Below are 27,835 nucleotides of genomic sequence, written 5' to 3'. Positions count from 1 at the left end.
CACTTTTTTAAAAATTTGAACTAAAAAATCAAAGCAGGCATTTAAAAATGTTTTTGTAAGGTAGATTCTATATCTAAACATCATTATCAAGCATATAAAAGTGTTTATTTCCAAGCTTAATCCCCAGAGCTTTTTATATACAACTTATCCTAAGTTTAATTGCACATTAAATAAATGTGCCTCAGAGCTTTATAAGTACCAAAAACTGGCAAAATCTACAGACCAATGATAAAACTCATTTGGGAAGAGGGGATCTACAATCACAATGAAGTTTTTAATTTTTCAGGTACACATGATTTCAAAATGGAGATAGATATGGCTGATGTGGATGCAGCTGAAGAATTTTGCATTTATCAAAGTGCTTTTGGGTGTTTGCCAGAATTTGAAGAGGAATGTAAAAACATTATGTTTGAAAATTCGCTGTTGTTGCCAACAAATCATAGTGAAGCACTTGCATTGTATGAATGGCTCGTATCTTACTTTAATGCATGAACAAGATTGCTGATGAACACCATGTACAAATACATGTAATGATATGAAAAAGAGTTATACAATATCATTCTTTGTAAATTGAGCATACAAGTATGTTTTCAGAAAGTTGCATTCATTTAAATAAAATTATCAAAATAAACTTATTGGAATAAAGTTAACAAATTAAGGAAACTTATTTTTAATGTAGATGATGGAAGGTCAGTACAGGATGATTTAAATTTCCAAAATCAACTTAAAATTATTTACAATTGCTCTTGGCCTTTAAGTTTCCAGTTATGTACCAACTTATCTCCCCTGCATCTTTAGTCTAGTGTTCAACCACGTACATGTACTAATTAATTTGACAGCGAAGCCTACATGTACTTGACTGTCGTATCTTTCTCATTGCAAGTCTATATACAACCCCAAAGAAATCTTAACCCAGTCTGGGTCATGTACATATTAACCCTGAAGAGTATTAACTGTTTTATGTACATATCATGATCTAGTAAACAGTATAAATAAAGAAGAAGGTACAGTTTCCTTCAATATTTGCCCTAAAATTCAAAAGTTGTTTAAATCTTATAAAAATACACATATGCCATCTTGAACATGTGTGTATGTAAAATATCAAATTATACACTTTTATCTTGTTTCAAAAAATAATTATGACTTCAACACTTTGGCATATTTCTAATTTAAGATTTGGTCAAAAATGATAAAAAACTGCACATTTTCTCAGAGTTATTTGAAGACGAAAATGTGTCCGCAGCCATCGCTCACAGCTAAATTAGTATATATTATGATATCACATGATAAATTTATTATGCGAGTTTCATCGTGGGCAACAGCTGCGGACTTTTAAAAAACAGGGCCAAATACTGTGGTTTTATTAATATTCGTTGAATACCAATTTTCGTGGATTTCATTGTTAAATTGATCCACGAAATTAAATGTTCATTGAAGTGCAATTTCTATTAACATTTTGTATTGATAGGGTCATTGGCCATGAATATCTATAGGTATCCTTGAAACTGATTCTCGCTTTATCCACGAAAATTGATACCCTTGAATATCAATGAAACCACAGTATGACTGAAACTGTACCTAGTTCTTTGAAAGGAAGGGGAATATTGTGGAATTAAACCCTGGCATGAACCATGCATTTCAAGTCATTCTACAGGCCATCTTAGTTTAAGACCACACACACCGACTTTGTCAGATGACAATTTCCAATTAAGTTATTAAGATTTGAAAACAATTCAAAGACAGGTTGTCATAACAATGTCTCCTACTCTGAGATGTTCAGCAATTTATTTGGAATATTTGTTTACATTAGAAATCAGGCTTTCATCTTGGAAAACATGTTGTAATGTAAATAACTAAAGCCTAATTTTAAATTTCCTCTAAGTAGCCACTCACCTAGCCCCTAGGTAGTAGATATCTATGTCAATTGAACAATAAGCTAGCCTAGGTCCCTGCTTTGAAGTTGAAATATTTACATTTTACAGTGTCTTTGCCTGTGATAACACTACGTATCAGTTTTGTACCATACAGTCCAATAAAATCAAATGATCTAAACTTGTGGCGCAACGGGGTTTGCTTATTTATATTCAAATATTTAATCTACATTTGCTGAAAACTATTTAAGTATAAGTAATAAGGAATCATTCTTTCAATATTATGAGGTGATAATTTCGATCATGGCACGATCAAATCTATTGATTTGAGAACTGCAACTCATTCTTATGAAATGGTAAAGGTTGAAAATGGAATATTTCTAAAATTGCATTATATGTTCATCAATACAATTTTTTCAAAGAAGAAATATTTGGGCTTAAAAGTTTTAAAATTTTATTGTTCAATGCAATATTATTGGCACCCATTAATGTAAAAATGCTCCTGTTTCTCAGTACATATGAATCTTAAAAATTGTAACAAAATAAATCATATTGAAAATTATACATGCAATTTAAAATGTTTGCTACATCATTCAACTGAGTAAGAATTTTGCTCCCCTCTCTAAGTGCAAATTAACATTTGCAAAAATACAAACAAACAAAAAAAATGATCACAAACTAAAAATAAAATTAAGGCCCATTGACATTCCCTAGCTTTTATCTAAACAAATTAACTTTATCATTTTAGTGACTGTCAATTAAAGGCCCAGCAAATACCATAAACTCACGAGTACAAAGGTGCCATTAAAATTTCCATGTAACAATTCATGCAAATAGTAAGCTTCCTTATGTAAATAAGTAAATTTTTTTACTTATATTTATACACTGCTTTCTCTTTATAAATCTACCGGTAAATACAAATTCAATTATACTTGCATGCTCTTATATTGTTAGTATCTTAACTCTAATCTGTGAATTATACATGGGAATATATATCACCCAACATCTCTTAATGATCTGTAAATAAACATCCCAAATCTAGTGCATTGTCCATGACTTCTTTGAATGCATTGTATGTTTCGGTGACAGGAATGCTCAAAGTGTTGAAGCATGTGTTTGCGTAAGGGGTAGCAAAAACACTGAAGTTTTCATCTGCTTCTGGATGACGAAACTTCAATTTCAGTGGTGGAGAAAACCCTAAAGGGGGGACCGAATCCAAACCAGTTACAAATACCAAGATGGATTTGAATTTGTCAGGTGTATCTACAAAATAAAAAAAATACATGCAGCTACACAGACAGAAATCATAACTTTTTTTCTTTTTTTTTTAAATTTTCATACCTATAATGGTACATATAAGCAATGTGAGATTTATATTTACTGATATAATTTAAGTCATGTCTAATTTCAAAGCTCTGTTGATTTGGCATTGAGACTACTGACTCACAGATTTAGAGTTTGTTTATACATGTATGAACTGATAAATGCTTTTGAAAGTCATGTTTGTAATTTAATACATGTTTATATGTTGCATTATTTTCAGTAATTTTTCAATTTCATACATACATGTATATGCATATCTTAAAAGATTAAATAAGTTCATGACAATTTGAAAATATTTTCACAAAGGTGTTGATCGAGGACCCTTAATTATTAATTAATAATTCACATTTATGCATACAATCTCGCACAAAAAGTCTGAATTGTAAGATAATAGATACCAGATACCTTCTATTTCAAGTAAATAATCTCTCCAGTAAGTCTGTATTCTTAATTCATTAATATATTTGTTACTGCCTTCCTCAGAAAATTCAACAACAAACATGTTGTCCATTTCCACCGCATCAACAACAAGATCACTTTTATGGACAAAGAGCCCTCTCATGGCATCAGGATAATTTCTGATCCTGTCAAGTACACCAAGGCATTTTAGACCTTTAGTGAACCTGTAAAACAAGTTTTTGTGGACATTATAAGTTTATGTTTCATTTCTGATAAATTTTCTGTAATTGACGAAAGATACGATACAACTAATCCTTGGTTTATCTAGACCATTAATTTTACATTGATTATTGGTGAGAAAAAATTATGCAAAAACTACTAGTATACAGTCATATATTTTAAATATCTTTTTAATCTATAGTATGCAGTGGGACTTTTTTGGAGACCTACAATTACACTTTGCACACATAATAAAGTTAAATTTTTAATTGGTTAAAATAAGAATGGAGTGTAGTAGCACTAACATATGCTCTTAATTAAGAGTTGTCTACAAGTAATCATTTACTTGAGTTATCACATCGGCAGTACCAGAAAGGTAAATTGGTATGTTTTTTCCAATCTATTTAACACAATCTCATAATTTATCCTAATAATGTAAACAACTAAAACCTAATTTTCCTGTATAAAATTTACTTCACAAATCTAATAAAATTCACATTCCCACTCCATTCAAAACTATTCAATTTGTCATTTACAACTACATGTATCAATGATTCTTGTTAAGGTCAGACACGTTCCTCGAGCATCTTTTTGTATATTCTCCTCTTAATAAAGAATTCCAACAAAATTATTATTATTATTTATAATCATTTTTATAATGATTAAAATTTTATTTTTTGATATGTACATGCCTAAGATGGCCAAGTGGTTAGAGCGGTGGCCACTCACTGCTAGGAGAGTAGATTCCATAGGTCTTTAGTTCAAGCCCCGGCCGAGGTGGAGCTCCAACATAGTGAATTTTCCCTATATGCCAAATATTTTTGTATCAGCAATTCAAGTGTATTTTCAAGAAGATTGTATAGGAAATTGCATACTCTAGCATCTTGCAGAAATGCCTTATTCAGGTAAGGTATACTTTTTGTAAGAAAAGTTGTCAAAGTAGTAGTAAATCAATTACATATTCCTGGAAAAAATATAAAATTGAGGAACGTGTCGTCTGACCTTAAAGCACTGCTTTTATGAGATTCAATAACTTGAGTATTCTATTTTTGATATTTCCTGATTTTCACCTTGCACAGGTGAGTTACAAAGCTATTCAACATTATGTCAACTCACTGTTTAAGTAACTTCTCAATCCTTGTGACAGCAATGTGTCTACATAAAGCATGCACAAGCTCATTTTTCTTTTTTGGTACTGCCAATGGAAGAGCACCAATATAATCCAAAAGGGGTCTCATTGGATCCACAGCATCAAAAAAAAGACGAAATATCTGTAGATATTTCAATCTGAAACAAAGAAAAAATCTGTAAGAAACATATATACTCCCCCTACTCCTAATTAGTAATATTGAAGTTAAAAGGGTCAATATTTTCACAAGCTATTGAACAGACATGCTATAAGGGGGTTTTTTCTACAGAAAATTAGCAGACAATATCTTAAAATTCCTTATAATGTCCAGAATATAGTATGAACATTGACATTGTGACCTCAAATTAAGTAGGAATCTCCTACTCCTCTGGGGATACATGTACCTTATTAGTACCAAGATTGATGGCTGTCCAGCAAATGGTTTTTAAGACAGGATATTAATTGATAAATTAACCAATCAACCTGCATATATATACTGACCAAAAGACCAACAGGTGCAAAATATTATACACCTTTTTATCAAATGGGGCATAAAATATAATAATATTATACATGTAATCATTTGGCTTTCATCTATTAAAAATACCTTCTGAACTTGTTGTTTATATTCATCATCAACAATGTCATCAATGGTAGGGTCTGCTGAATCAGGACCATAGGCTAAAAGCCCAAACAAAAACTCTGACATAAAGGTGGGTGCTGGTCCACCATGAACCAAGCAATAGGCTATTATTTTCCCATATGTTTCATAATCACCATTCTCTTCAGCTTAAATAAGAAAAATGAAAGAAATAAGAAGTCCAGTGGCCAAATTGATCACCTGAGCAGCACAAGTAATATGGTTACAATTGAAACAAAACACTCAGTTGCCTCAGCAAGTCATTTTTAACAAGAGGCCAAGAGGCCATGCTCACCTGAGCAACAATTTCCAACTACCTGTACTCTTGAAATCTTTGGGAAAATCTTTAAAAATCTTCTAATTAAAAACCATACCTGGTATTTGGCCAAGAAAGTTAGAACTTATGTGGAAGCATTCTTATGTAGTGTAGATTCTAAACTGTTGAAATCAAACTTGAATCTACACTCCCTGAAGATGATTACACATAAGTAATGATAAGTTTCAACATTCCTGGCCAAATGGTCTTCAGAAGATTTTATAAAATTTCAAAGAAAATATCATTTACTAATTATCTCCCCATATAAGAGGACATGGTCCTTATTTTAAAAAATTGAACCCCCTTCACAAGGATGCTTTGTGTTAGGTTTGGTTGAAATTGGTCATGGTTTTTGAAAGGAAGTAAAAAAAATTTTAAAAATTTATACAGACAAACAACAGATAAAATATGACTATAATCAAAAGCTCACTTGAGCTTTCAGCGCAGGTGAGCTAAAAATGAAATATCAAAATTAAATTACCTAGCAGGTTTTGCAAAAGCATCTTTCTTCTGGACTCGTCTTCGAAAATAGAAGACTCTGACACTGCTTGTATTATAATTCTCATAAATTCCCTTGATGGACCCCCATCATCAATTCCCTTTTCCCCTGAGAATCGTACAAATAATGGATGTTCAGCCATGAATTTTTCTCTTTTAAATGATTCTTTTGTGCCCAATACATTGTTTCTATCTACGTTAATCACATTTTTTTTCCCATCAGTTTTTATATTCTCTCTGAGTTGTCTAAGAATTTCTTCAGCTGTTACATTCCTGAAATAGAATACAGAAAAATAGACCAGTTTTTCAATGTCACAAATACCTGTCATGTGTGAATATTAATTAACATGTATCCAAATAAAGTACATGTACCTCACCGTCAATATTTTTGTAAAATTGAGAATTGCTGTATTTAAAGGCTTGTGTGCACTGCTAAAGATCATAAAATAAATTTTTATGATATTTATTAGTTAAAGGGTTATCTCATGTTGAAATGGTATGGAATATGTTAAAGCCCCTAATGATAAACAAGTATTCTAAGAGTATTGCTACATGTACATAGGTAGAACCATTACTTAGGCAGCCAATTATTAATATTCAGTGGTGTTGGAAGCAAATTGAAAGTGGGGGGGGGGGGGGCGCTAAACTTATCAGCAATCTTGACAAGCAACAAAAAAAAACCCCACAGGATTATGGTTATGTATATATAAAAAGAATTAAAAAAAAAAAACCTGATATTTTGAAAATGCTACATTTTTCAGGTCTATGCTGAGATGGAACCTGAAAATGACAATATTAAGTTAGTATTTACCGGTATGACAGGTCTACTTACGTATTACTCTGGGGTAAAACATTATCAGTGGCATCTCTTTTGAAAATGACCTAAAAAAACCCAAAAACCAATGTAATACTCATTATTAAAAACATTATTAATTAATGATTGGTTTAGTGCATATATATAAATGTAGCAATTCAGCTATAGTATCTTGAAATTATTATTTCATTTATAAATTAATTACTGTTGGGGTTCCTGAATCAGATGGTACATGTATTTCTGGTAAACTTTTGCAATCCAGTTTTTCTGTCTGTAAAAATTGAACACATATCAAATAATGTAATAAACTCATAATTTAATAATAATAATGAGCAAACGGTGACATATCAAACTGGAAAGATCAATATATTAATATGGATATAGTAGATGCAAAATTAAAATCAACAATGAAAAATTAATAAGCTACAATATAATTTCTAAGAACTGGGTACGATAAACAGCAAAATCGGCCCTGTTTTCAAAGTTAATGAAATTTTAAGTGAAATATTTGGGGAATTAACCAGTTTCAAAACAGTTTGATTTTTGAAAATATCTTCTACGGTTTTCATATAAAAGTTATCTAAACATATCATTGTTTATAGCTATTCAGTTAACCAATAATGTCATGACATCATGAAATGTATTGAAAACGTTCTTCAAATAATAATTACTGAAAGGATGTGCTGGTATAATGTAAAAAAGACATATTTTATCCATTACTTCTTTGCCTTTTGCAGTAAGAAATTAATTTTGTTTCATGTTATATAATTTTATACATTATCATCATAATAGTTTGCATTCTCTCACCAGAGGTCGTGTTACGCAAGTTTTGGTTGCACCCCTGTCAACGCTCAATGTACAAGATTAACGTACAGAGACGATGGGCAAACTGTATTTAAAATCAATGTACCGGGTAGTTGATTTTTTTTTTTTTTATCTAAAAGCATGATAATAAACAAATCAATTTAAATGTTTGATGCATATGAACATCTTGCTTTCAAAGTTACTGTAAGAGCTTTTTAGTTGAGGTAAAAATTAAAAACTGCACGATTACATTATCTATAGTTTGACGGATTTTTGAAAAATTGAAAGGGTATTTTTTCCCGCTCCAGATTTATCGGTGATTATATAGAAATCAGCAACAGTGTCAACTCCTATAATCTTATATAAACTTGCCCACAATGCACATAGCAATATGATCACTATTATTTTTTCTTGTGAAAATAGTTTTTTTAGTTGATTTAATTACTTCAACAGGATTGCAAACATTCAATGTCTGATTTACTAGTATAAATATCTGATAACGTTGTACCAAATATAAAGATGACTACACAAATATCGTGTCTTGAATCTGACTTCTGATTTGATAATAAAGCGGTTTTGAAATTTTAAATGTGTCTGTACAAACTCTCTCTCTCAGCTACTTCATGACGTCATTTGTTTACACTTGTTACGTCATTTATGTAGAGTACAAGGGCACACAGATAACTTCATGTTCATTAAATAGCAATTAAATTATAAGAAATGTTGAGGTTTTTTAAATAATATTTCTTCTTGTATCCATCATGACATCAATATAATTGTATATTTGTTTTTACTACAAAACAATGTTGACCATTTTATCTGCAATACACGGTATGTAATTGTGAGTAATTTAAATACATTGTTTCTAAGGACTAATAAACTAATAAAAATACTCCAATTTCTTCATGGAACAGTTTTATTTTTCTTAAATTTAAATCATTTGTCAACTTAAGTCGATTTTTACTTTTAAGTATTTATTTAGGCGTTGTCATATTAAAGAAACTCATCTTACGTTTTAGCTGATCAATGAAAACATCTATTTTTGTTCATCTTGAAAATAGAAAATAACAAAAAACGAAAGTGGCCGCAATCTTGTACATATTTTTTTCCGTTTTTATGTTAATAAGCAGTCTAAAATTGTCCTATTCTGAAATTTTGGTACATGTACTCAGATGCAGCCTTATAGAAATATCAAATCAAACATTACAAAAACCCATATATGTTACAAAATCCGTAAACAAGGTCCGGTTTCGGATTTTACAATTACCAAATGCACGTGAATTTTAGCAAACAAAAGTTATTTTCATACATTAGATGTCCTAAATGAATTATTCCGGCGAACATATTAAAGATATCAATGGCATGTGTTTGATTTTTCACATTTCAACAGGGCCGATATGTTATACTTAGCGTACCCAGTTCTTTCAGAAAATGTTCTTTATCAACTTAAATGCCAGCTAGTAGCTGAAAATATTTACCGTATGTTAATTGTGTCTGTAAAATATTCTTTTAATAAATATTTCTTACCGTTGGGGTTCTTAAATCTGCCTCATGAGAACATTGGGGCTGATCCAATTCTTCAACCTGTAAGTTAATACACAAATTAAAATTTTAGTGACGACCTAATAAAATATAATACATGTGAGATGATTCAAATGTAACAAATGCTCAGATATTAATTGTGGGAGGTGCATTCATGTATAAAAGCATGTAATTATATATGTGATGAGGAATGATTGACTAAATGACTCTGATTAGTGATGCTTCTTTTTAACACATTTATTTTGCATTATTTGCATGACATTTCAAAATATTTCTAATAAAATAACTAATTTTCACCACATACATACAAGTTGCATAGGTATATAAATCTTAAAGCTGCTTGCTCCGATTTATGTCAAATTTTGTGCACGCTTTTAAACGATGTTTATGCTAAGTATGTGTACAATAATAGGCATTACAGTAGTTTTCCTGGCCAAATTTCAATAAAAAAGAAAATATGTACAAAATTTGTTAACATAAAAGGGTATCACATTATTTCGCCTCATGTTTCAATTCGCCCCTGACGTCGAGACGTACGGGTATGGTTGTATTACGACTTTGACATCGCTATAAGTAAAGGTTGTAATGTTCCGGCAAATTAAAATTATTTTTAACCTGTTTATTTTGTTTGCTAATATTTCTGAAGTTTGCTTTGTTTACAAGTTTCTGAAGTTTGCTTTGTTTACAAGTTTGCATACCATGCGGGTTGAATAATTATACCCAATCATTCGGATGACGTAACCAAACAGTTCCCTTTTCTAAACATTCCCATGATGCATTTTGGTTTGTTTATTCGTTTTCCCAAACAGAATTTATTTCATTTACACTGTACTTTGAATATTTTTAACTTTTAAAGGAGACCGATTCTGCTGGTTTAAATAGGAGAAAGTCTATAACTTTCTAAGATAATTGCTTTGTATGGAAAATTATTTGATACTGTGATAACCAAAAAATCGGACCAATCAGCTTTAAGTGCTATGTAAGCATATGTTCAGGACATATCTTTATAAAATTTAAGTTTTACCCCAAGTGCTTTAGGTTTGCATATTGTACTCTAGCTTGCTCCATAAGTTTAATCTAATCCAAAATGGTTAACCTGGTTATTTATTAAGAAAATATTGGATAAAAATGGCTCATTATCTAAATCATGATTGACTTATTCTATGAAACTTAAGATGCATCAGCGTCTATAATCTAGCTCTGATCTATGTATGGCGTACTAAGGTATGGAAATAGTCTAGCTCCAAAAAATTAAACTGTGCTGATACCAAATGCCCAGTGTACTTCGCATCATCACGTTATCCGCCCCTCAGCTATGTTCGATAACTCTAAAATATCTGGAAATTGTTTGTTCATACAATAAATTTTGTTTTTATATGGAAAAACTTGCATGTTTTATATACCTACACAGTCAACAAAGCCATGGCTCAGTGGTATCGCAGAGGACATGACTCACTAAATATCCACAATATAAAGATTGTGCATGGGTAAATCAAGCCTTCTATGCATCATGTAAACTTTTAACCTTTATTCTCTGCCAATGAACCTTTTGTATTTTTAATGGTATATCCAACCTAGAAAATTTGTTATATTAAGTTTGTAAAATGTCTGGATACAACAAATACATTTCTTTCTATTTTATCATACATAACATATGAAGGATAAATAACAGTTTTATTAAAGATGATCAACATACTTTAATTAGGGCTGAGAAGCGGACAACCTTAAGCTCCCCAAAATTAATTAAGTTGAGCTACAAGAGTTATTTAAACAAAATTACCGGCATTTATACATCTAAGGAGGTTGGATGGTCAAATAATTCAAACAATTTGATCAATTTAAACATTTTGATTGTGATTTTTCTATTAAATTAACTTGCTATTAAAATTTAGTAAAGAATTATTATAAGCTTTAAATTTGAATATTTTCCTGTATTTTTGTATTATACATAAAAAGTGTTTCTTTTCCTGGAGGTTAGAATTCTGAATATATGGTTATAAAATGGTGATGTCCATCCAACTCTTTAGAAGTATATACCGGTTTTGTCAATGATAATGTTCTTCAGTAAAACACACCTTTTTGTCTCGAACGTCACCAGATGGTTTCCTTTTCTTGGACTTTTTCAGAACAAGTTTTGGCAGTGGTTCAAAGTCATCATCACTTGCATCCTATATTAATATTAGTTAATTTATAACTTTTCATTCCATATTTAAATTAAATAATTAAGATCAATTAAGTCTTGTGGTGAATTTTTGTTCAGACCTAGGAATTTATGCATATGCATAAAATTAAACACTTTTCTAGATGTAAAAGTACTTATATTTATAGGAGTGACTTTCAAATGACATTGGTAGAAAATCAAGGCTGATTACACCAAACTTTTTTATGCCAAAATATTATACATTGTCTTAAGGTTCCTCCACACCCTGTGACCAGTACTTTTTTGCAAGTACATCACAACAGCAAATTCAAAGTATTGTTCTGGCTAAAATATTGATCAATTTGAGTGTCTTACTTTGTAGCTCAGTATGTAAGTCATCTGACTGCCAATCTGCAGGTACTGGGTTCAAGTCCAGCAGGAGCTTTTTAATAAATATTTTAGCTTTTTTTTAGTTGACTTGCACTAAGTTTTTCAATTTCACATTTTTCACAACAAAAAAAAAATAAATGATTTTTTTCTTTTATTTTCAAGTTGTATGCATAAAGGAATATTATATCTTTCCATTTTACAAACCGGTATATTTGTTTTGATAACATTTATCAAGTTGTGTGAAGGAACCTTAATTTATGACCTGCATTTAAAAAATCAAAAATCTGGCAACAAAAAATGGTGAACGCAAGAAATATATGACAAGAATCCATTCTTAAGGAATAAAGGTAAAAACAAGAGGCCCAGGGGCCACATCGCTCACCTGAGCAACAATATAGCCTTAACTCTGATCAAATTAGCATTACAGTATCAAAATCAAAATATCTTAACAACTAAGTAGAGTAGATCTTGCTCAATTTTTTTTTAAAATCTGCCAATTTTTATCCACATATTTATGTGGTAAATACCAAGCCCCTTTTGTAGTTGTACATGTAAGAAGATTTTTCTCTATTCCTATATAATCCCCCCTCCACTTGTGGTCCAACTTTTCTCTAGGGAATCATGGTTTGGTCAAACTTTAATCTGCACAACCTGTGCTTACAAACAAGTTACTGCTTTTTGGACTGAAAACTTTCCCAGAATATTTTTTTTTAAGATTTTCTCCATAAATTCCTATGTAAAAATTTATCCCACCGTACCATTATGGCCTCGTCCTACCCCTGCGGACCATGATTTAAACAAACTTGAATCTACACTATTTGAGGATGCCTCCACACAAATTTGAGCTTTTCTGGCCTTATAGGTTTTTTTTTAATGAAGATTTTTAAAGATTTTCTCTATATATTCCTATTTAAAAATTAAGCCCTCCCCCCTTGTGACCCCACCCTACCTTTGGTGACCATGATTTGAACAAACTTGAATCTACACTACCTGAGGATGCTTCCATACAAGTTACAGCTTTTCTGGCCTAATAGTTTTTGAGAAGAAGATTTTTGAAAAATGCCAACAAATTTTCATTCATTTTAAATTATCTCCCCTTTAAAGAGGATGTGGCCCTTCATTTTAATGAATCCCCTTCACCCAGTGATGTTTTGTGCCTAGTTTGGTTGAAATTTGCCTGGTGGTTCTGGAGAAGAAGATGAAAATGTGAAAAGTTTACAACAACAATGCCAACACCAACGACAGACAATTGACAAATTTTGATCAGAAAAGCTCACTTGAGCTTTCAGCGCAGGGCAAACAAACTGCACAACACATTTGCATGGCTAGAGAGTCAATTTGCACATGTTGCATTAAAATTAAATAGCTGAACAAATTATATGCTACCTGAACTTTTTCATCATTTTCTTTACTGAATTTGATTTTCTTCTGAGGTTCTCCCTGAATAAGAAATAAGTTAAATGGTAGAAAAAATTGAAAAACTTGTCATTGGGATTTGACCTTAGCTGCAGGTATGTAGCTCCTGGTCTAAAAAAGATTTGGATTGACGACCTAGGAGCTACGGTGCCTCCCATAGTAAAAAACTGCAATTTACGGCGCACGAAAAACTGCAGCTAGATTTGACCTATCAAAAAGTTAATTTCATAAGGACATGTTCGCCCACTTTCATCATTTTATATTTAAAAATCATAAATAACTAAATGCGTCTCTAAATTCACTTACTGTTGATTTTTCACTGATGATAGGATCTTCATCCCCTATTGATTTACATGAAGTATATAGGTACAATCTTATTGGGTATGTTCGGATTTCACTGTAATAGCCTTCTAAGGTGAAGGGGTCTCCATTACTCAAAACGTCTTTTATCTTTGCACCAGCATAATTTCCAATGTAATACATGTAATCTGTTAAAGGCCCTTGATTCTTATTTTCCCCATCAGGAAAATACAGCTCCAAAAATTTTTCGAGCATTTCTGGTAACGTTGTGTTTTTCTCTATGTCAATTACTTCCTTTCCTCCAGTAACCCTTGAATATACTGAATTTTTTCGTTTTTTATTCATCCAGCCTACATGTACCCGTCTGCTGGTTGAAACCCTTGATCTTGCCGATTGTCTCTTTTGGAAAGTTCTACGAGAACTCAATTCTCGTAATTTAATTAGTGTAGGAGAGTCTGGCACTACAATAACAATTCAAAATAGTTACAATAACTTAATACAGCATTGATCTAAGCAAATAACAAGAATAAAGTACAAGGTTCATTTCTAATTATATTAATTCCCACACACTCACACGTAGTCACACATACACACACACATATATATTTATATATCACATCTTCTCATTATACAAGAGTGAGTTATAGTTCTGCAAAAATAAAGATTTAAGTTTTAAATGCTTGAGTATAATATCTAACATCTATATATATACGTACATTTCATAACTGTTCGGCAACGGTTTCTAAGGCGCGCCCTATCCCCAAAATTTACAACTCCCAGCTTTTCAAACTCGGCATCAGTCAGGTTTACTACTTCCTTAGGCCCAACCTGAAAATCCAAAACAATTTCATGAAATTTCCACATTAATTTTTGTCTGAACAGACACATAAAAATAAGAGCATCCTCCACGTTACTTTACTTCATCTTTGAAAAAAGAGTTATTTACACTGACATACATTAATTAATATCAAATTGTCTGCATTTTATAAAATTTGACAATGTCAAAAAGTTTAATAACATCCACAAGTATCCAGAATATTTAAATGTACAATATTTTATTCACTTTCTAGTCTTCTTGTGTCATTTACTTCAAAAAAGATATATTTATGTTAAATTATGACTTATCAACTCAATATAATACTAACAGTGTATGAACATTTACTTGCAATTGACAATTTCAAGAGAAATGTAAAATGTTTATCATTATTAATATAGGAACAGATCTGAATCACATGATCACCTTTTTAAATAATTACTTTTGATAACTGTGTCACCTTAAAATTTGATCACTTTGTTGTATATTACTGCAATTCCTATAAAAAGCATTCTGAGAGCATTACATTAATTAAAGCAAATGTCTCCTAGTGCACTCCGAACCCGAATCATAAAAAATTCTGTACACATGTTTTAAATTACCATAATTATTAATGATCAAATGAAACTAAAGCATAAACTTATATGCATTACAAAGATTTTTCTATAAATTCTTTTGATTATACCTTTTAACTTGAAGATCAATTACAAGGTCATGAATGATTGAAGAAGAAAGATTGGAAATATACAGCCTAGGTCATTTCTATATCTTTTACAGTAAAAACAGTTAATATGCCTTAAGGGACATTTAATTGGATTGAAATTACAGATAGGATTCTAAGGAAGTTAACTTTCAACCCACTTCGATCAGCTTTTTGAATTGATTACTATTTAGTAAAATTTTAATTAATGTGATTGAGAAATATATCAATGACATATATATATCAGTTAAGTTAAATAGAATATATGCAAAAATTACAGTTATTGCAATATAGGGCTATAAAGTTCAAAATCATCCGATTTTAGGTTGCAATGTTGAGTTAAATCTTTTTCCTTGCCATGAAGGCACATAGGGCCATGCAGTGATTATCCCGTGGTGCTAAGCGGATGAGAGTAATTGACTCCCCCCTGCATGGGACACCAGTCCATCGCAGGTACATGTAAATTACCCCCAGAGTAATTCAATACCTAATTTCAGCTGGGTGGACGAGACAATGTAGATAAAGTGCCTTGTCTAAGTGCACAACATCAAGTGACCACAGTGGGGTTTGAACCAGCAACCTTTCGATTACTGGACTAATGCCCATGACCTGGTGACTGAGCCATATGCTCTTGAGATTGCCATACAATCTACCAATTTCAATAAATTTTATCAAAACTTTGGTCATTTATCTAATGATATCAAATTAATTTTCTTGTAAGTTGCTCTGTAAAGATTTGATTGTACATATTATCTATATACAGAACTATAATATTTATATTGATATGCTGTCGAAAAGAGCTATAAAGTTGAGTGAAATTAAATCCATAACTATATATAATTTCATTTACACAAATGGGTATATTTATTCTTATTTATTATATTACGTTGCAAAGTAAAGTATTAAATCTGAAATCTAATTATTTATCTTCCCGATAAAACAATTCTGTCTGCATTAGCTATACTGATTTGCAGCTATGTCTATGAGAATAACAATCAACTTATAACAACCGGAACCAAAATGAATTTCAATTAGTTAATCCAATATATGTAAAAAAAAAATTTCTCACACATCCGTTTCATATTGTACTGTTCAGCTGCCCATTTCATTGCCACGCAATCTCAATGTGTTTTGACTGTAACATATGGAAATGATGTGAGCTATATACCAATCTTGCCAGTTAATGTTTAACTAAAGTCTACCCTGTTTAATGATTGATGACATGTATTCGCATATGACAGGGGAAATTCGGATTGAAAGTTGGCTTATTTACTATTTACAGTTGTTTTTAGAGTGATTTTAAACAAATAAAGTATGAATAATATACTATTTCATATTTTTTTATTTTTCCAAGAAAATTATACCGTGAAATGGAGGGGGGGGGGGATGCCTAACGTACGGTTAGGCCTAGTCGTTATTGTTACTAAACTGAGGCTGTCTGAGCACTAAAGTCTGTCCAATGTTATTGCTTCCATCACTTTTTGATGATTTTTGATAAAAATACACACACCTGTTAAAGAAATACAGTTGAAATCGATAAAAGGGAAAATATCTAAGATATCTTCATTGACACATAATCATTTTTCACTCATAAAAGTTAACAGGAACTGTACTGTCAGTGAGGCTGTCTGAGCAGTATAATTTAAGCAAATGGGAATGGGGCAAACTTTTGGCCCCAGCGAAGGCTTATAAATTATGTTTCATTATGTTAGAGATTTGATCGGAAAGCGATATAAAATTTCAATTAACGTTAGGCCTATATAAAGTTTTAGCTTTCTTACACATGTAAGTATCCCCCTTATGAGCGGACCACGCTCCCTCATCAAATACAAATAGTTCAATGACTGGACAGACTTAAAAATTGTCAGTAAAATTTGCACACATTTTGCCTATAACAATTATACATTTAACCGGCTTTATTACCTTGTGGTCCTCGAATAGCCCTTTAAGATTCCCAAGACCAATCTCATCCAGAATTTCATCCATTATATGGTTAAGCATGCGCAGTCTTATATTTCCGGACACGACTTCCTACTAGACTGTGAAACTTGCAAAGTTGCGTTAGCGCGACGGCGTGTTGTGCAAAGTTGTGTTAGCGCGACGGCGTGTTGTGCAAAGTTGTGTTAGCGCGACGGCGTGTTGTGTGTTAGCGCGACGGCGTGTTGTGCAAAGTTGTGTTAGCGCGACGGCGTGTTGTGTGTTAGCGCGACGGCGTGTTGTGCAAAGTTGCGTTAGCGCGACGGCGTGTTGTGTGTTAGCGCGACGGCGCGTTGTTCAAAGTTGCGTTAGCGCGACGGCGTGTTGTGTGTTAGCGCGACGGCGCGTTGTGCAAAGTTGCGTTAGCGCGACGGCGTGTTGTGTGTTAGCGCGACGGCGTGTTGTGCAAAGTTGCGTTAGCGCGACGGCGTGTTGTGTGTTAGCGCGATGTCTCGTTTATCTGAACGCGATGTCGCGCTAACGCAAATGGCCCTATCCGGACACCATATTAAAGTTACTTGTGAAGTTGTCGGTAAATGGTACGGAAACAGGGTTCCTTTTTAAATGTAAAAAAATCATTGACAAATGGTTTCTATGGAGGGTAATCGTGTTCAAAAATCCAAACATGTAAACTTGTTAATCCGAATATGTAATCGTGTTGGTGTGTAAGTCTGAGTATGAATATGTGTAATTCTGATCGTGCAACCTATAAAACTCGGGCATTGTATTTACTTACATTACATAGAAGATTATATAATTGTTAAGAAAATGATTTGACAGCGGGTTAGTGTTGATTTGTATGCGACATATTGATGCATTATTGTTTAAAATGTAGAAATAATAGGTTTGTTACGAAAATTGAGGGAAACTGGAGTCGAAACATCGGTCGAAGCGTAAACCGTCTTTGGTTCCGACATTTACACGTTTTCCAGAATCAAAATATGAGGGCTTGCGAAGAGAAGTGGATGTAGGCTATGCCTGTCCACTTCTCAAAAGAGAATACTTAAGTAGTAGCTGGGAGCCTTGTAGTAAAATGCCATGGGTCATTTTATTTTCGACATTAACGAGTAATGCTCAGAATTTTGTCAAAAGTTTTTTCCTTCTTTTAGTGTTTATAATGCTTTAGAAATGCATTTCTAATTGTCAACCAGAATTTGAGTGTCAGTCGTAGAGTTATTACACTTTTATTTATTTTGTGCGTTTACAAAAATAAGTACATACATATATAGCATTACGTCTTCCTATTAAACACCATTGTAAGAACGCTTTAATGCAGAAGTACTTACAATAGTAGTACACTTAATATGTTCTCCTGCCATCTTTATGCTGTTACTTAATTTGCTGTGTATTAATTTGACATATGTTATTCTGTAAGTTTAGGGGATCAGCATATAATAGGTAGGTCACTTTTGTATAGTGAAAATAGCTTGGAATCTGATCCCCTACTTGAAATAGTTTTTTTTTTTCATTATTTTCGTCATTTGCAATAAATGAAATATTTAATCTTAACATGGATGTTTGATTCAGTTTTTTACTCGGCAAAAACCTAGCTGTGGTGAGTAAACATAATTTTCGTAAGAAAACCTATTGTGGTTCATGGTTCTATGGAAACTTAAAAAGCTCAGAAACTAAGCTAAGACGGGCTATGTGTGTTTTTTCTGCATTGCCTATTACCTTCACATTGGCATGCATGAATCACCAACTTTTAAAAGACACAATAAGGCAGACGTTTCGAAAAGGATGTTTTATATAATTTGTCATCCTTACTCTGTAGAGAATTACCGTATAAACCATTTTCTCCGACAGCAACATTGAAAAAAATTGTTGATGTAATGGCTCATGATAAGATACTAGGTACATTGTGTTACTACCAGCATTATACTAACTTTAACAGTAAACTTAATTGTGTGTCTGTTCTCTATCTCAAATGTCTGACTAGAATTCAGATGTATGTAATTTACTTTTGTAAATATAACTTATATATCTCTGATAAAACTTGATATATAAAAAAATTAGCTATCTTGACCTACGGTTGTGTATAAAATTATATGTGTGCGAGCATGTGTTTGTGACATGGTTATTTGTTAGATCTTGAAAGAAAATAATGATAATTCAATAACATCGAATCATTCAAATCCTTAACTGCTAGTAAAACTTACACACCGCGTAACTGTACACTAGTCCGATATATCTGACGTTTTTTCTTCTTCTTTTTTTAACAATTTTGATATTTTACCTGCCGGAATGGCACTTTCAGATGGGGGCGGCGAATTTCCAGTTTTTTTGTAATGGCGCCGGTTCTAACGTTTTCTTGGTAAATAAAATATCCAAATAGTTTTAAAAAGCCAGAAAACGTCACATAATTCAGACTAAAATGTACACATACCAATATGGACCTATTTCATTGACACTTCATAGTAATTGCGAAATATCTTATTCGTACACGTACGGAAAGGTCAAGAAAATTAAAGTTTAAAATGCAGGAGATTTATTGTCTGTTTAAATACGCGGAAGATTAAATGAATGACGCGTAATTATTGGAAACTCATTTGAAGGTATTCGTAAGCCGTGAGGCAGAACGATGATTTAAATGGCGGCCCCTGCACAGTACGCTTAGCGACATGTAAACAAGTCTATATCCCAATCGGACGGAATTTTACAACGGTTTGTGGTATCTATTAATTGAAGTTCATGGAATCACGAAAGGCCCAGAAATTGTTGCCTTAAGGTAAGCTTTCTGTACCGATTATATTTTTTCAACATCTTTGAATATGTCTATATTTACCATTACAACTGTCTAAAGCATGAATGAGCTTTGTTTTGAATGGTTTACATTTTATTGATTTAATCCAAAGATTCCCCTTCAATACTGGCACCTCATGATTTCAATATACTACATAAAATATCACTGATCTGTGTTTGCGTGATCTAGCAAAGCGAAATTGAACATAAGTTCAGCACCCTAATTAGATCAATGATAAGATGCACCCAGTAATGGCGAATTTTCACATCGATGAAAATCAATAATGATTTGAAATGCATGACAAATTTTGGTTCCTGATTATTGATCTGTGTGCAAATAACTAATGACTTTATTAATATTAAATTCCAAAATTGTCAGAAAATTGATCCAAATGCATGTAAATGTTTTCATGTTCCTCTAGTAATGCCTGTACACATGATTGTACGATGCACACATAAACAAGATCATGACTGCAACGTCATCGTTATTATCTTAATAATGAAGTGATACAGCTTCCTTGATATATTATTTTGTGCCAGTGATATAGAATAGGATGGTTCTGGGACTGTTTGATTCCGCCATTCCCTTCAAGGGACAGAAGTACAGCAAGCTCAAGGATCAGGCCGTCAGTTCCGGTCAGCTGTTTGAGGATCCGGAGTTTCCGCCGGCTTCCTCCTCCTTGTTCCATTCCAAATCCGCCCCGTCGGACATCGTCTGGAAACGACCCGGAGTATGTTATTATTTAGGTCTTGTTAAAATGAAAGCGTTCAATTAATAACATCACATGAATTGTAAGCATTTATCAAGGATTATCGAAATTTCAAAAAAGATATTTTGCTTCTGATCATGAGTCAGTGTACAATACATATTTGACAATTCTTAGGAGGTATCTTTTCACTATATATTTTATATTATACATGTACTAGTATTTAATTTTTAAAACATTAAAAATGTTAAATAAATAATTTCCAGGAAATAGCAGCAGAGCCCAAGTTCTTCGTTGACGGCGCCTCCACTGATGACTTTCATCAAGGTTCTCTCGGAAATTGTTGGTTCGTGGCGGCAGCGGCATGCATCGCAGAAAAGCCCAAACTTCTGAAAAAGGTAAGAGAGAGAGAGAGAGAGAGAGAGAGAGAGAGAGAGAGAGAGAGAGAATGAGAATTTACATATAATTTTACATACGTAAGTAGAGATCAGAGGTAAAGCTTAAGACTACTTTTGCAGATAATCCCAGATATTGAAAAACAGGAATGGCTACCAGAAAACAAAAACAAGTATGCTGGTATATTTCACTTCCGGTTCTGGATTTGCGGAGAGTGGTCGGATGTTGTCGTAGATGATTATCTTCCGACAAGAAATGGCAATCTTATCTACATCCACTCAAAGACCCGGAACGAGTTTTGGTCAGCTCTTCTAGAGAAAGCGTATGCAAAGTAGGTTTTATTTTCTTGAAATCTTATGAAGAAATTTCTCTTTACAGCCGTTTTGTAACCAAAGCTGTTTTGACTTATTTACAAACTGTAACAGTAATTACTGTTTAATTCTGTGATGATTCATAATACACTGTACAATTATTTTTTAAAACCCTAAATGTAAGCGAAAACTTACTCTCAGCTACTAAAGTATTTGTTACCGAAGCTGTTTGACTGCAGTAACTAATTTTAATACTGTAACTATATGACGTTTATTACTATGATGAAAAAAAATAAAACTAGCCGATTTTTGAGTGAAAATTAATAATTATTGATAATCAAATGAATGAAATTCCCATTGGATCAGAATTTTCGGAAGCTACGAGGCATTGGAAGGTGGTCACGCCAGGGATGCTCTTGTTAACATGACGGGGGGAGTAGGGGAGGACATTACAATGGCCGACTACACAGACTCGGGGGAGAAGAAAGAGAAACTGTTCAAAATTCTCAAATCCTCCATTAAAGATGGTTCTCTCATAAGTGCCTCTATATCAGTAAGAAAAAAATCTGTTTTTTTTAATATTAAGATATTTGTTGTTGGTTTCCACTAATATAATGAGACAGGAATTTTATCACTTTTGATGATGGCAAAAGAATAAAGGAATTTTGATTTTCAAATTGATTAAAACAAAAACTTTTTAATACCATTTAAAAACTTTATTAAAAAAAAAATATGATTTAATATAAAATGTAACAATTTAACAGAAACAATATTTGAAATCTTATTGTGTTGTATGAAAAATTTTCTGTTGATAAAAGTAAGTTACAAACTTGACCTGTTTCAACATCGGTTTTTTTCACCTTATTCAGGCAAAGGGGGATGAAATGGAAGCAAAAACAAACACTGGCCTGGTCAAAGGTCACGCATACAGTGTCACCGCCGTCCGAAATATCAAACTAGGTCAAGGTCTTCTCTCGTTTTTCAAAAGAGAGCACATCGAGATGGTTCGCTGTAGAAACCCTTGGGGAGGAACTGAATGGAAAGGAGCGTGGAGCGATGGGTAGGCAAATTAATATCATATGTTATATTTTCAGGTAATCTAAGGTACCCAACTTTATGCAACAGACGATGCTTCCCTGATTATTTACCCCCCCCCCCTGCAAATTCACATCATTGTTTCATTTGCTGTATATATATATATATATATATATAAATATATATATATATATATATATATATATATATATATATATATATATATATATAACATCCGGAATACTTTTCAAAATCAAAGGGTTGAATTGATAGTATACTCAGGTGACCGTTAAGGCCCATGAGCCTCTTGTAAATAATTTAAATCATTGTCATTTCTTTAATCTATACCATTTTGTAAACTTGTAGATCTGAGGAGTGGTCCAAAGTAAGCGACAGTGAGAAGAAGGAGCTTGGAATTACCATCGATGATAACGGGGAATTCTGGTACGGCAGACAATAACGCAGTATTTACTTGTACTAATCATTAAATAAATGCTGTTAACAAGTTTTGTACTAACATTTTAAATGAATTTATTTATTGTTGTAGAAGTAATAATGATGTTATAAACTTTAAGTGAGAGTGACTGTGATGCTGTTCAATGTTTTATGAGGCACTATGAAATCTTCCTGTGAATGAAGGGACAATATTATATTTTAAAACGTTTTAAAATTTGCAAAATCCGTAGTGTTAGGCAAAAAACACTAAGTTCGTGCCTTATCGAATATCACTCCTTAAAGGGGCATGGTCACAATTTTTTGGTCAAATTTTATTTTTCTGTTTTTATTATTTAAAATGCTTTAGGAATGCATTTCTGATGATCAAATGAAATTTGGGTGCCAGTCGATGAGTTTTAAGCAAGATACAGGGCTCACAATTCTTCGTCATGTAAACAAGGCTCGTGCCATGTTTTTGTTTAAATAGGTTCAATATACCAGTAAAACATCTTTTTCAAGCTGATTTGTCTATCTTCTTATTCATTTTAAGCATAAATAACCACTTTCTAACGATTAACACATTAATTTGAGGTCTAAAACTGGAATTTTCACTTCAACATTCAAAATGTAAACAAACGCTTTGTTTACATAGCTCTTTAACTCGCTTATAACTCAACAAATGACACTCAAATTTTGGTTGCCTATTAAAAATGCCTTACTGAAGCATGGTAAACATTAAAATCCAACAACAAAAATTGACAAAAATCGTTACCATGCCCCTTTAAATAAGGTATCTTCAAAATCAGGATGTCGTTTGAGGATTTCTGTAAGAACTTCACGCACATTGACCTTTGCCATCTGATCAATACGTCATACTTCTCCCTGTCCAAGACCTGGCACGAGGGTGAGGGAATTGGTGAGTGGAAGGCCCACCGATGTGGCGGGTCAGTGGGGAACAAGGACTTCCTCCTAAATCCCCAGGTATGTATCATAATACAAAAAATTACAATGCTTTCCATCACAGTGTTTCAAAAAGTAGCATGGGGCACCGAGATTTCAATCAATCGCAACTCTCGGGCCTTTCCGGCAGGCTCGGAAAAACACCTCGAATGTATTAACATCACCGGATGTTAGAATTTTATACAAAATGGAGTCGCTTCCCATTAAAATAAGTATCGACTAGACAGTCTTATTGGTCGCTTCTGTGTTATATTTTAGGGTATATCGTTTACTTTAATGAAGTATAGCTCACATCTCAACAGATCGTAAAATGAGTTGTATTTATATCAAGTTTTATAAAAAGGGGGGTTGTCATGGACGCCTGGGTAATACATTCGAGGTGTTTTTCCGAGCCTGCCGGAAAGGCCCGAGAAGTTGCGATTGAGATTTCAATATGAATTAAAGTTAATGGACATGATACTACCGTTTTAAATTTTCATTAAAAAAAGTCCACACTTTTTATTTCAAACGCTATGCATTTTGATGTTTAGTAAAAAGGGTAAATATTATACAAAAACCGGACATGTACTAGGTTTTAAACTCGTGATATACTAAGCAAAATAAATCTGCTTATTTAGCCTATTGCACTGCGCTATCAAACAACAGATTGGCGGAACAAAATTGTCAATTGTATTCTTCATTTCATTAAATATGACATGTACCTGATTGTTATAGTACGTGTTCGATGTGAACGATGACGAGGACGAAATATTAGTGTCCCTAGAGCAACAGGACACCAGAGATCTGACCACCCCGGGGGGTAGAGACATGCACGCCATCGGATTCACCATCACTAAGGTAATATTACAAAAAGGCAGAACATTTTTGATTTAATTTATTTCAAAAGAGCCAAATAAATGGTTAAAAGAAACTTTGAGACCAGCGCGGGAAATGTGAATTTGAAGTCTGAATTTAAGAATTCGCTAATTACTCGTTAAAAGAAAATTCAAGGTGGAGAATTGTAAGTAAAATGGTCAAAAAACAATTGGATATTTGAATTTGCAAGATGGATTTACAAGTATATTAAGTGAATCTTGATTTGTATTTAATGTAGACTGACATCAACAGGGAGTACAGGATGCATGATAAGATGGAGACGGTCCATTCATCAGTATTTGGGTTTGCCAGGGCTATTTTTGAACGTGTTACTCTGAAGAGCGGAAGATACGTCATATTCCCTACAACACTTGAACCTGAAAAGAAAGGAAAATTTGTTCTGCGCATGTACTTTAGTTCCTCTCCCGACTTTAAGTGAGTATCATTACCTACCTTATTGTTCCCAATATGCTTTAAACAAATTCATGCAAGAAATATTTTTTTTGAAATACAGTAATATCAAATGTATTGTATCAAATAAAATTTATGATGGGTGTGGTTAACCTCCAAAATTCGCCAATGAAACAGCTTATCGCTCACTACAATCATTTAATTCTCCCTAGTGTATAGTATATATTTCTTGCACAAAATTTTAATATTAAAGTTTCTATAACAATTAAAGAATTGGTTAAGCGATTTTACATTTGTATTATTTTATCATTAAATTTACATATTTTTTTTTCTTAGCTTACCTCGTGTTATGCTAATTTTTGCTAATCTTCCTTTTATTCGCGAATACTAAAATTCGCGAGTGACCGATGTTAAGCAAGTTCTCTCACTATTTACTTTATTCATGTTATCAATTCTGAACAAATTACATTAAAACAATTAAAATCAAGTTATTCAATATACGACCATAAAGTAACATTGAACCTTGCAAAGTTTTCTCGCTAGTGAAAAAATAAGATTGATAATCTGGCTCTTGTTTAGACAAATATCAAAATCTCTATTTGTAGAGAGCTATGGCATGACGAGCCCCCTCCCCCTAAATGCTTTTCTTGTCTGTGTAAACCCCCTAACTCTGCCACCCAGATCACCATACAGAGTGCCAGTAACCTGGAAAATCCCAACCCTCTTCTTGGTAAGTTATTTCTTATGTTTAAAGAATTTGTAGAATATCTATTTGAATTCATATAATGGCTTGAATATTACGAAGATATATTGATATCTATTTTTTTAATTTTTAAAACGATCTAATTTGTAATGCTGCTAGTATTTTGATGGTAAATACCGTAGATTATATGTATTCATATTTTGCTAATATTGGTGGGTAGAGTAAATTTAACTTATTTTGAGAGATACATGTATATTGGTAATTATATATAATCAATATATATATATATATATATATATATATATATATATATATATATATATATATATATATATATATATATTGGTGAATACAATGTAGATAATTTTTCTAAAAAATTATATTTTTAGTTTCTGTTGGCACCACCTCCCCCTTTGTCCTTATATGAAATAATGATTCCATGGTATATATGAAGTTGTCATATACATGTCATGTACCTGCTTAAATGCAAGGATTTCTTTTATTTCAGACCCAGATCCGTATTGTGAAGTGATTTGTGAAGGAAATAAAGTCAAAACTAGTGTATGTAAAAGTACCAAGAACCCTACGTGGAACGAACGAATGACATTTTATCAGAAGAAAAATGAAGACATCAAAATTGAGGTTTGAATTTTCAATATTTTGTATCAACATAATTATTTAAATATATTTCAAATCAAAATAAATTAATTAAAGAAATTATACACATGAGAATATTTACAAGTCGGCCGTTCACGCGGTTCTTTATCTAAAATCTTAAATGTATCATTCAGCAGAATAATTGCAAATTTGCAGATATGGAATGATAATCTCATCAAAGACGATTTTCTTGGACAATGTGAAATCCCCTTATCCAAACGGTCACAATTCTCCGGAAAAGCCCTCCAACTGCCTCTGTTTGGAAAGGGCAAGGACAAAGATGCTAAACAGAAGGGGTCGCTAACTGTGATAATATTGTGTACAAACGAGATGGACACGGTCTGAAATGTCGTGAAAAAGTAATGATACTCAAGTAGAGAGAGAGAGAGAGAGAGAGAGAGAGAGAGAGAGAGAGAGAGAGAGAGAGAGAGAGAGAGAGAGAGAGAGAGAGAGAGAGAGACTCGGCGATGAATGCTTTCAATCAAATTAAAATCAATTTCATGAAATTCTTTTTTATATATGTTTGTTACATTTTCATATTCAGATCGTTTTGTTATCTGTTTTATATTCTTCTTTTTTATCTTTAGAGATTCAAAGAATCTTTTTATGACTTGTAATAATGTTGTTATCGTTGTATATACATCTAAAACAATAATTTCTTTTTTGGCAAGCTGCTTGCTTTTGAATAAAAATCATGTTTGACTGGTTCATTTATGGATCACGTGATTTCGATGACTTCACGGAAGTATGAACATCAAAGCTTGTGTCATCCGTATATTTTACTGGACGAAACGGAATTTTTACTGGGTACCGTTTTCTGCACTTACAATGTACACCCACCTTGTAAATTTCTGACGATATATTTGTTTCATTTGGTACACAGGTAGCTTTGTATGGGGTCGGGGGTGTTTGATCTGGGGTGTGAAAGCTTAACACGATACAAGATACCGGGCGTTATCAAAAAGGAGGACAAAGATTAAATTAAACGCAGTTTCGACCAGCGGTAAAATAAACTCAAAAATCTTAGTTTATTATAAACGTTTAAATAAAATTTAAATCATTTGTTAAGGCTAAAAGATGGAACTGAATTTTATCTAACGATAAAATCTAAAATCTTCATCCCTGGAGACATTCAACCAATATAAGGAATCTACTTTCTTTGCGCAAAATTTGAACATCCGGTGATGTGATTTTTTTCTTAGAAACTTCTGAATGAAACGGGAAGTTGCGATATGAAAAAATCGATATCCTGAAAGTTTCATTAATTTACCGGACCGCTTTTTTCTACATTTTTTAAAGGATCTAGCAAATTAAATTCTAAACGTTTAAAA

General features: G+C 32.5%; 1 protein-coding gene and 1 pseudogene across 3 annotated transcripts; one reads left to right on the top strand and one right to left on the bottom strand.

Annotated features, from left to right (window-relative positions):
• Positions 1 to 2,816: 2,816 nt before the first annotated feature.
• LOC128179292 (G2/M phase-specific E3 ubiquitin-protein ligase-like) lies at positions 2,817 to 17,557 on the bottom strand (annotated as a pseudogene).
• Positions 17,558 to 19,855: 2,298 nt separating this feature from the next.
• On the top strand, positions 19,856 to 27,206 carry LOC128181005 (calpain-5-like). Of its 3 annotated transcripts, none has more exons than XM_052849243.1 (14): positions 19,856 to 20,020; positions 20,575 to 20,765; positions 21,008 to 21,139; positions 21,260 to 21,468; positions 21,815 to 22,001; positions 22,318 to 22,508; positions 22,850 to 22,927; positions 23,725 to 23,899; positions 24,593 to 24,715; positions 24,972 to 25,168; positions 25,750 to 25,874; positions 26,356 to 26,489; positions 26,661 to 26,877; positions 26,928 to 27,206. In XM_052849243.1, the coding sequence occupies exons 2-13, from the start codon at positions 20,589 to 20,591 to the stop codon at positions 26,847 to 26,849; spliced, it is 1,917 nt and encodes a 638-aa protein (XP_052705203.1). In that variant the 5' UTR covers positions 19,856 to 20,020; positions 20,575 to 20,588; the 3' UTR covers positions 26,850 to 26,877; positions 26,928 to 27,206. The 3 variants fall into 3 exon arrangements, with proteins under 3 accessions (XP_052705203.1, XP_052705202.1, XP_052705201.1); XM_052849242.1 differs by having other exon boundaries at positions 26,918 to 27,206; XM_052849241.1 differs by having other exon boundaries at positions 26,914 to 27,206.
• Positions 27,207 to 27,835: the final 629 nt, after the last annotated feature.

This window comes from Crassostrea angulata, chromosome 4, assembly GCF_025612915.1.
Source record: "Crassostrea angulata isolate pt1a10 chromosome 4, ASM2561291v2, whole genome shotgun sequence".
Classification (NCBI taxonomy): domain Eukaryota; kingdom Metazoa; phylum Mollusca; class Bivalvia; order Ostreida; family Ostreidae; genus Magallana; species Magallana angulata.
Note: the sequence above shows the minus strand (reverse complement) of the source record. Positions and strands in the feature narration are given on the sequence as shown.

Bases quoted from the DNA above. Each gene is read 5' to 3' on its own strand.
- LOC128181005 (XM_052849243.1), top strand. From the start codon at position 20,589: ATGGTTCTGGGACTGTTTGATTCCGCCATTCCCTTCAAGGGACAGAAG. The intron at 21,140-21,259 runs GTAAGAGAGAGA...CTACTTTTGCAG, and splicing joins AGCCCAAACTTCTGAAAAAG to ATAATCCCAGATATTGAAAA. The intron at 22,509-22,849 runs GTAGGCAAATTA...GTAAACTTGTAG, and splicing joins AAAGGAGCGTGGAGCGATGG to ATCTGAGGAGTGGTCCAAAG.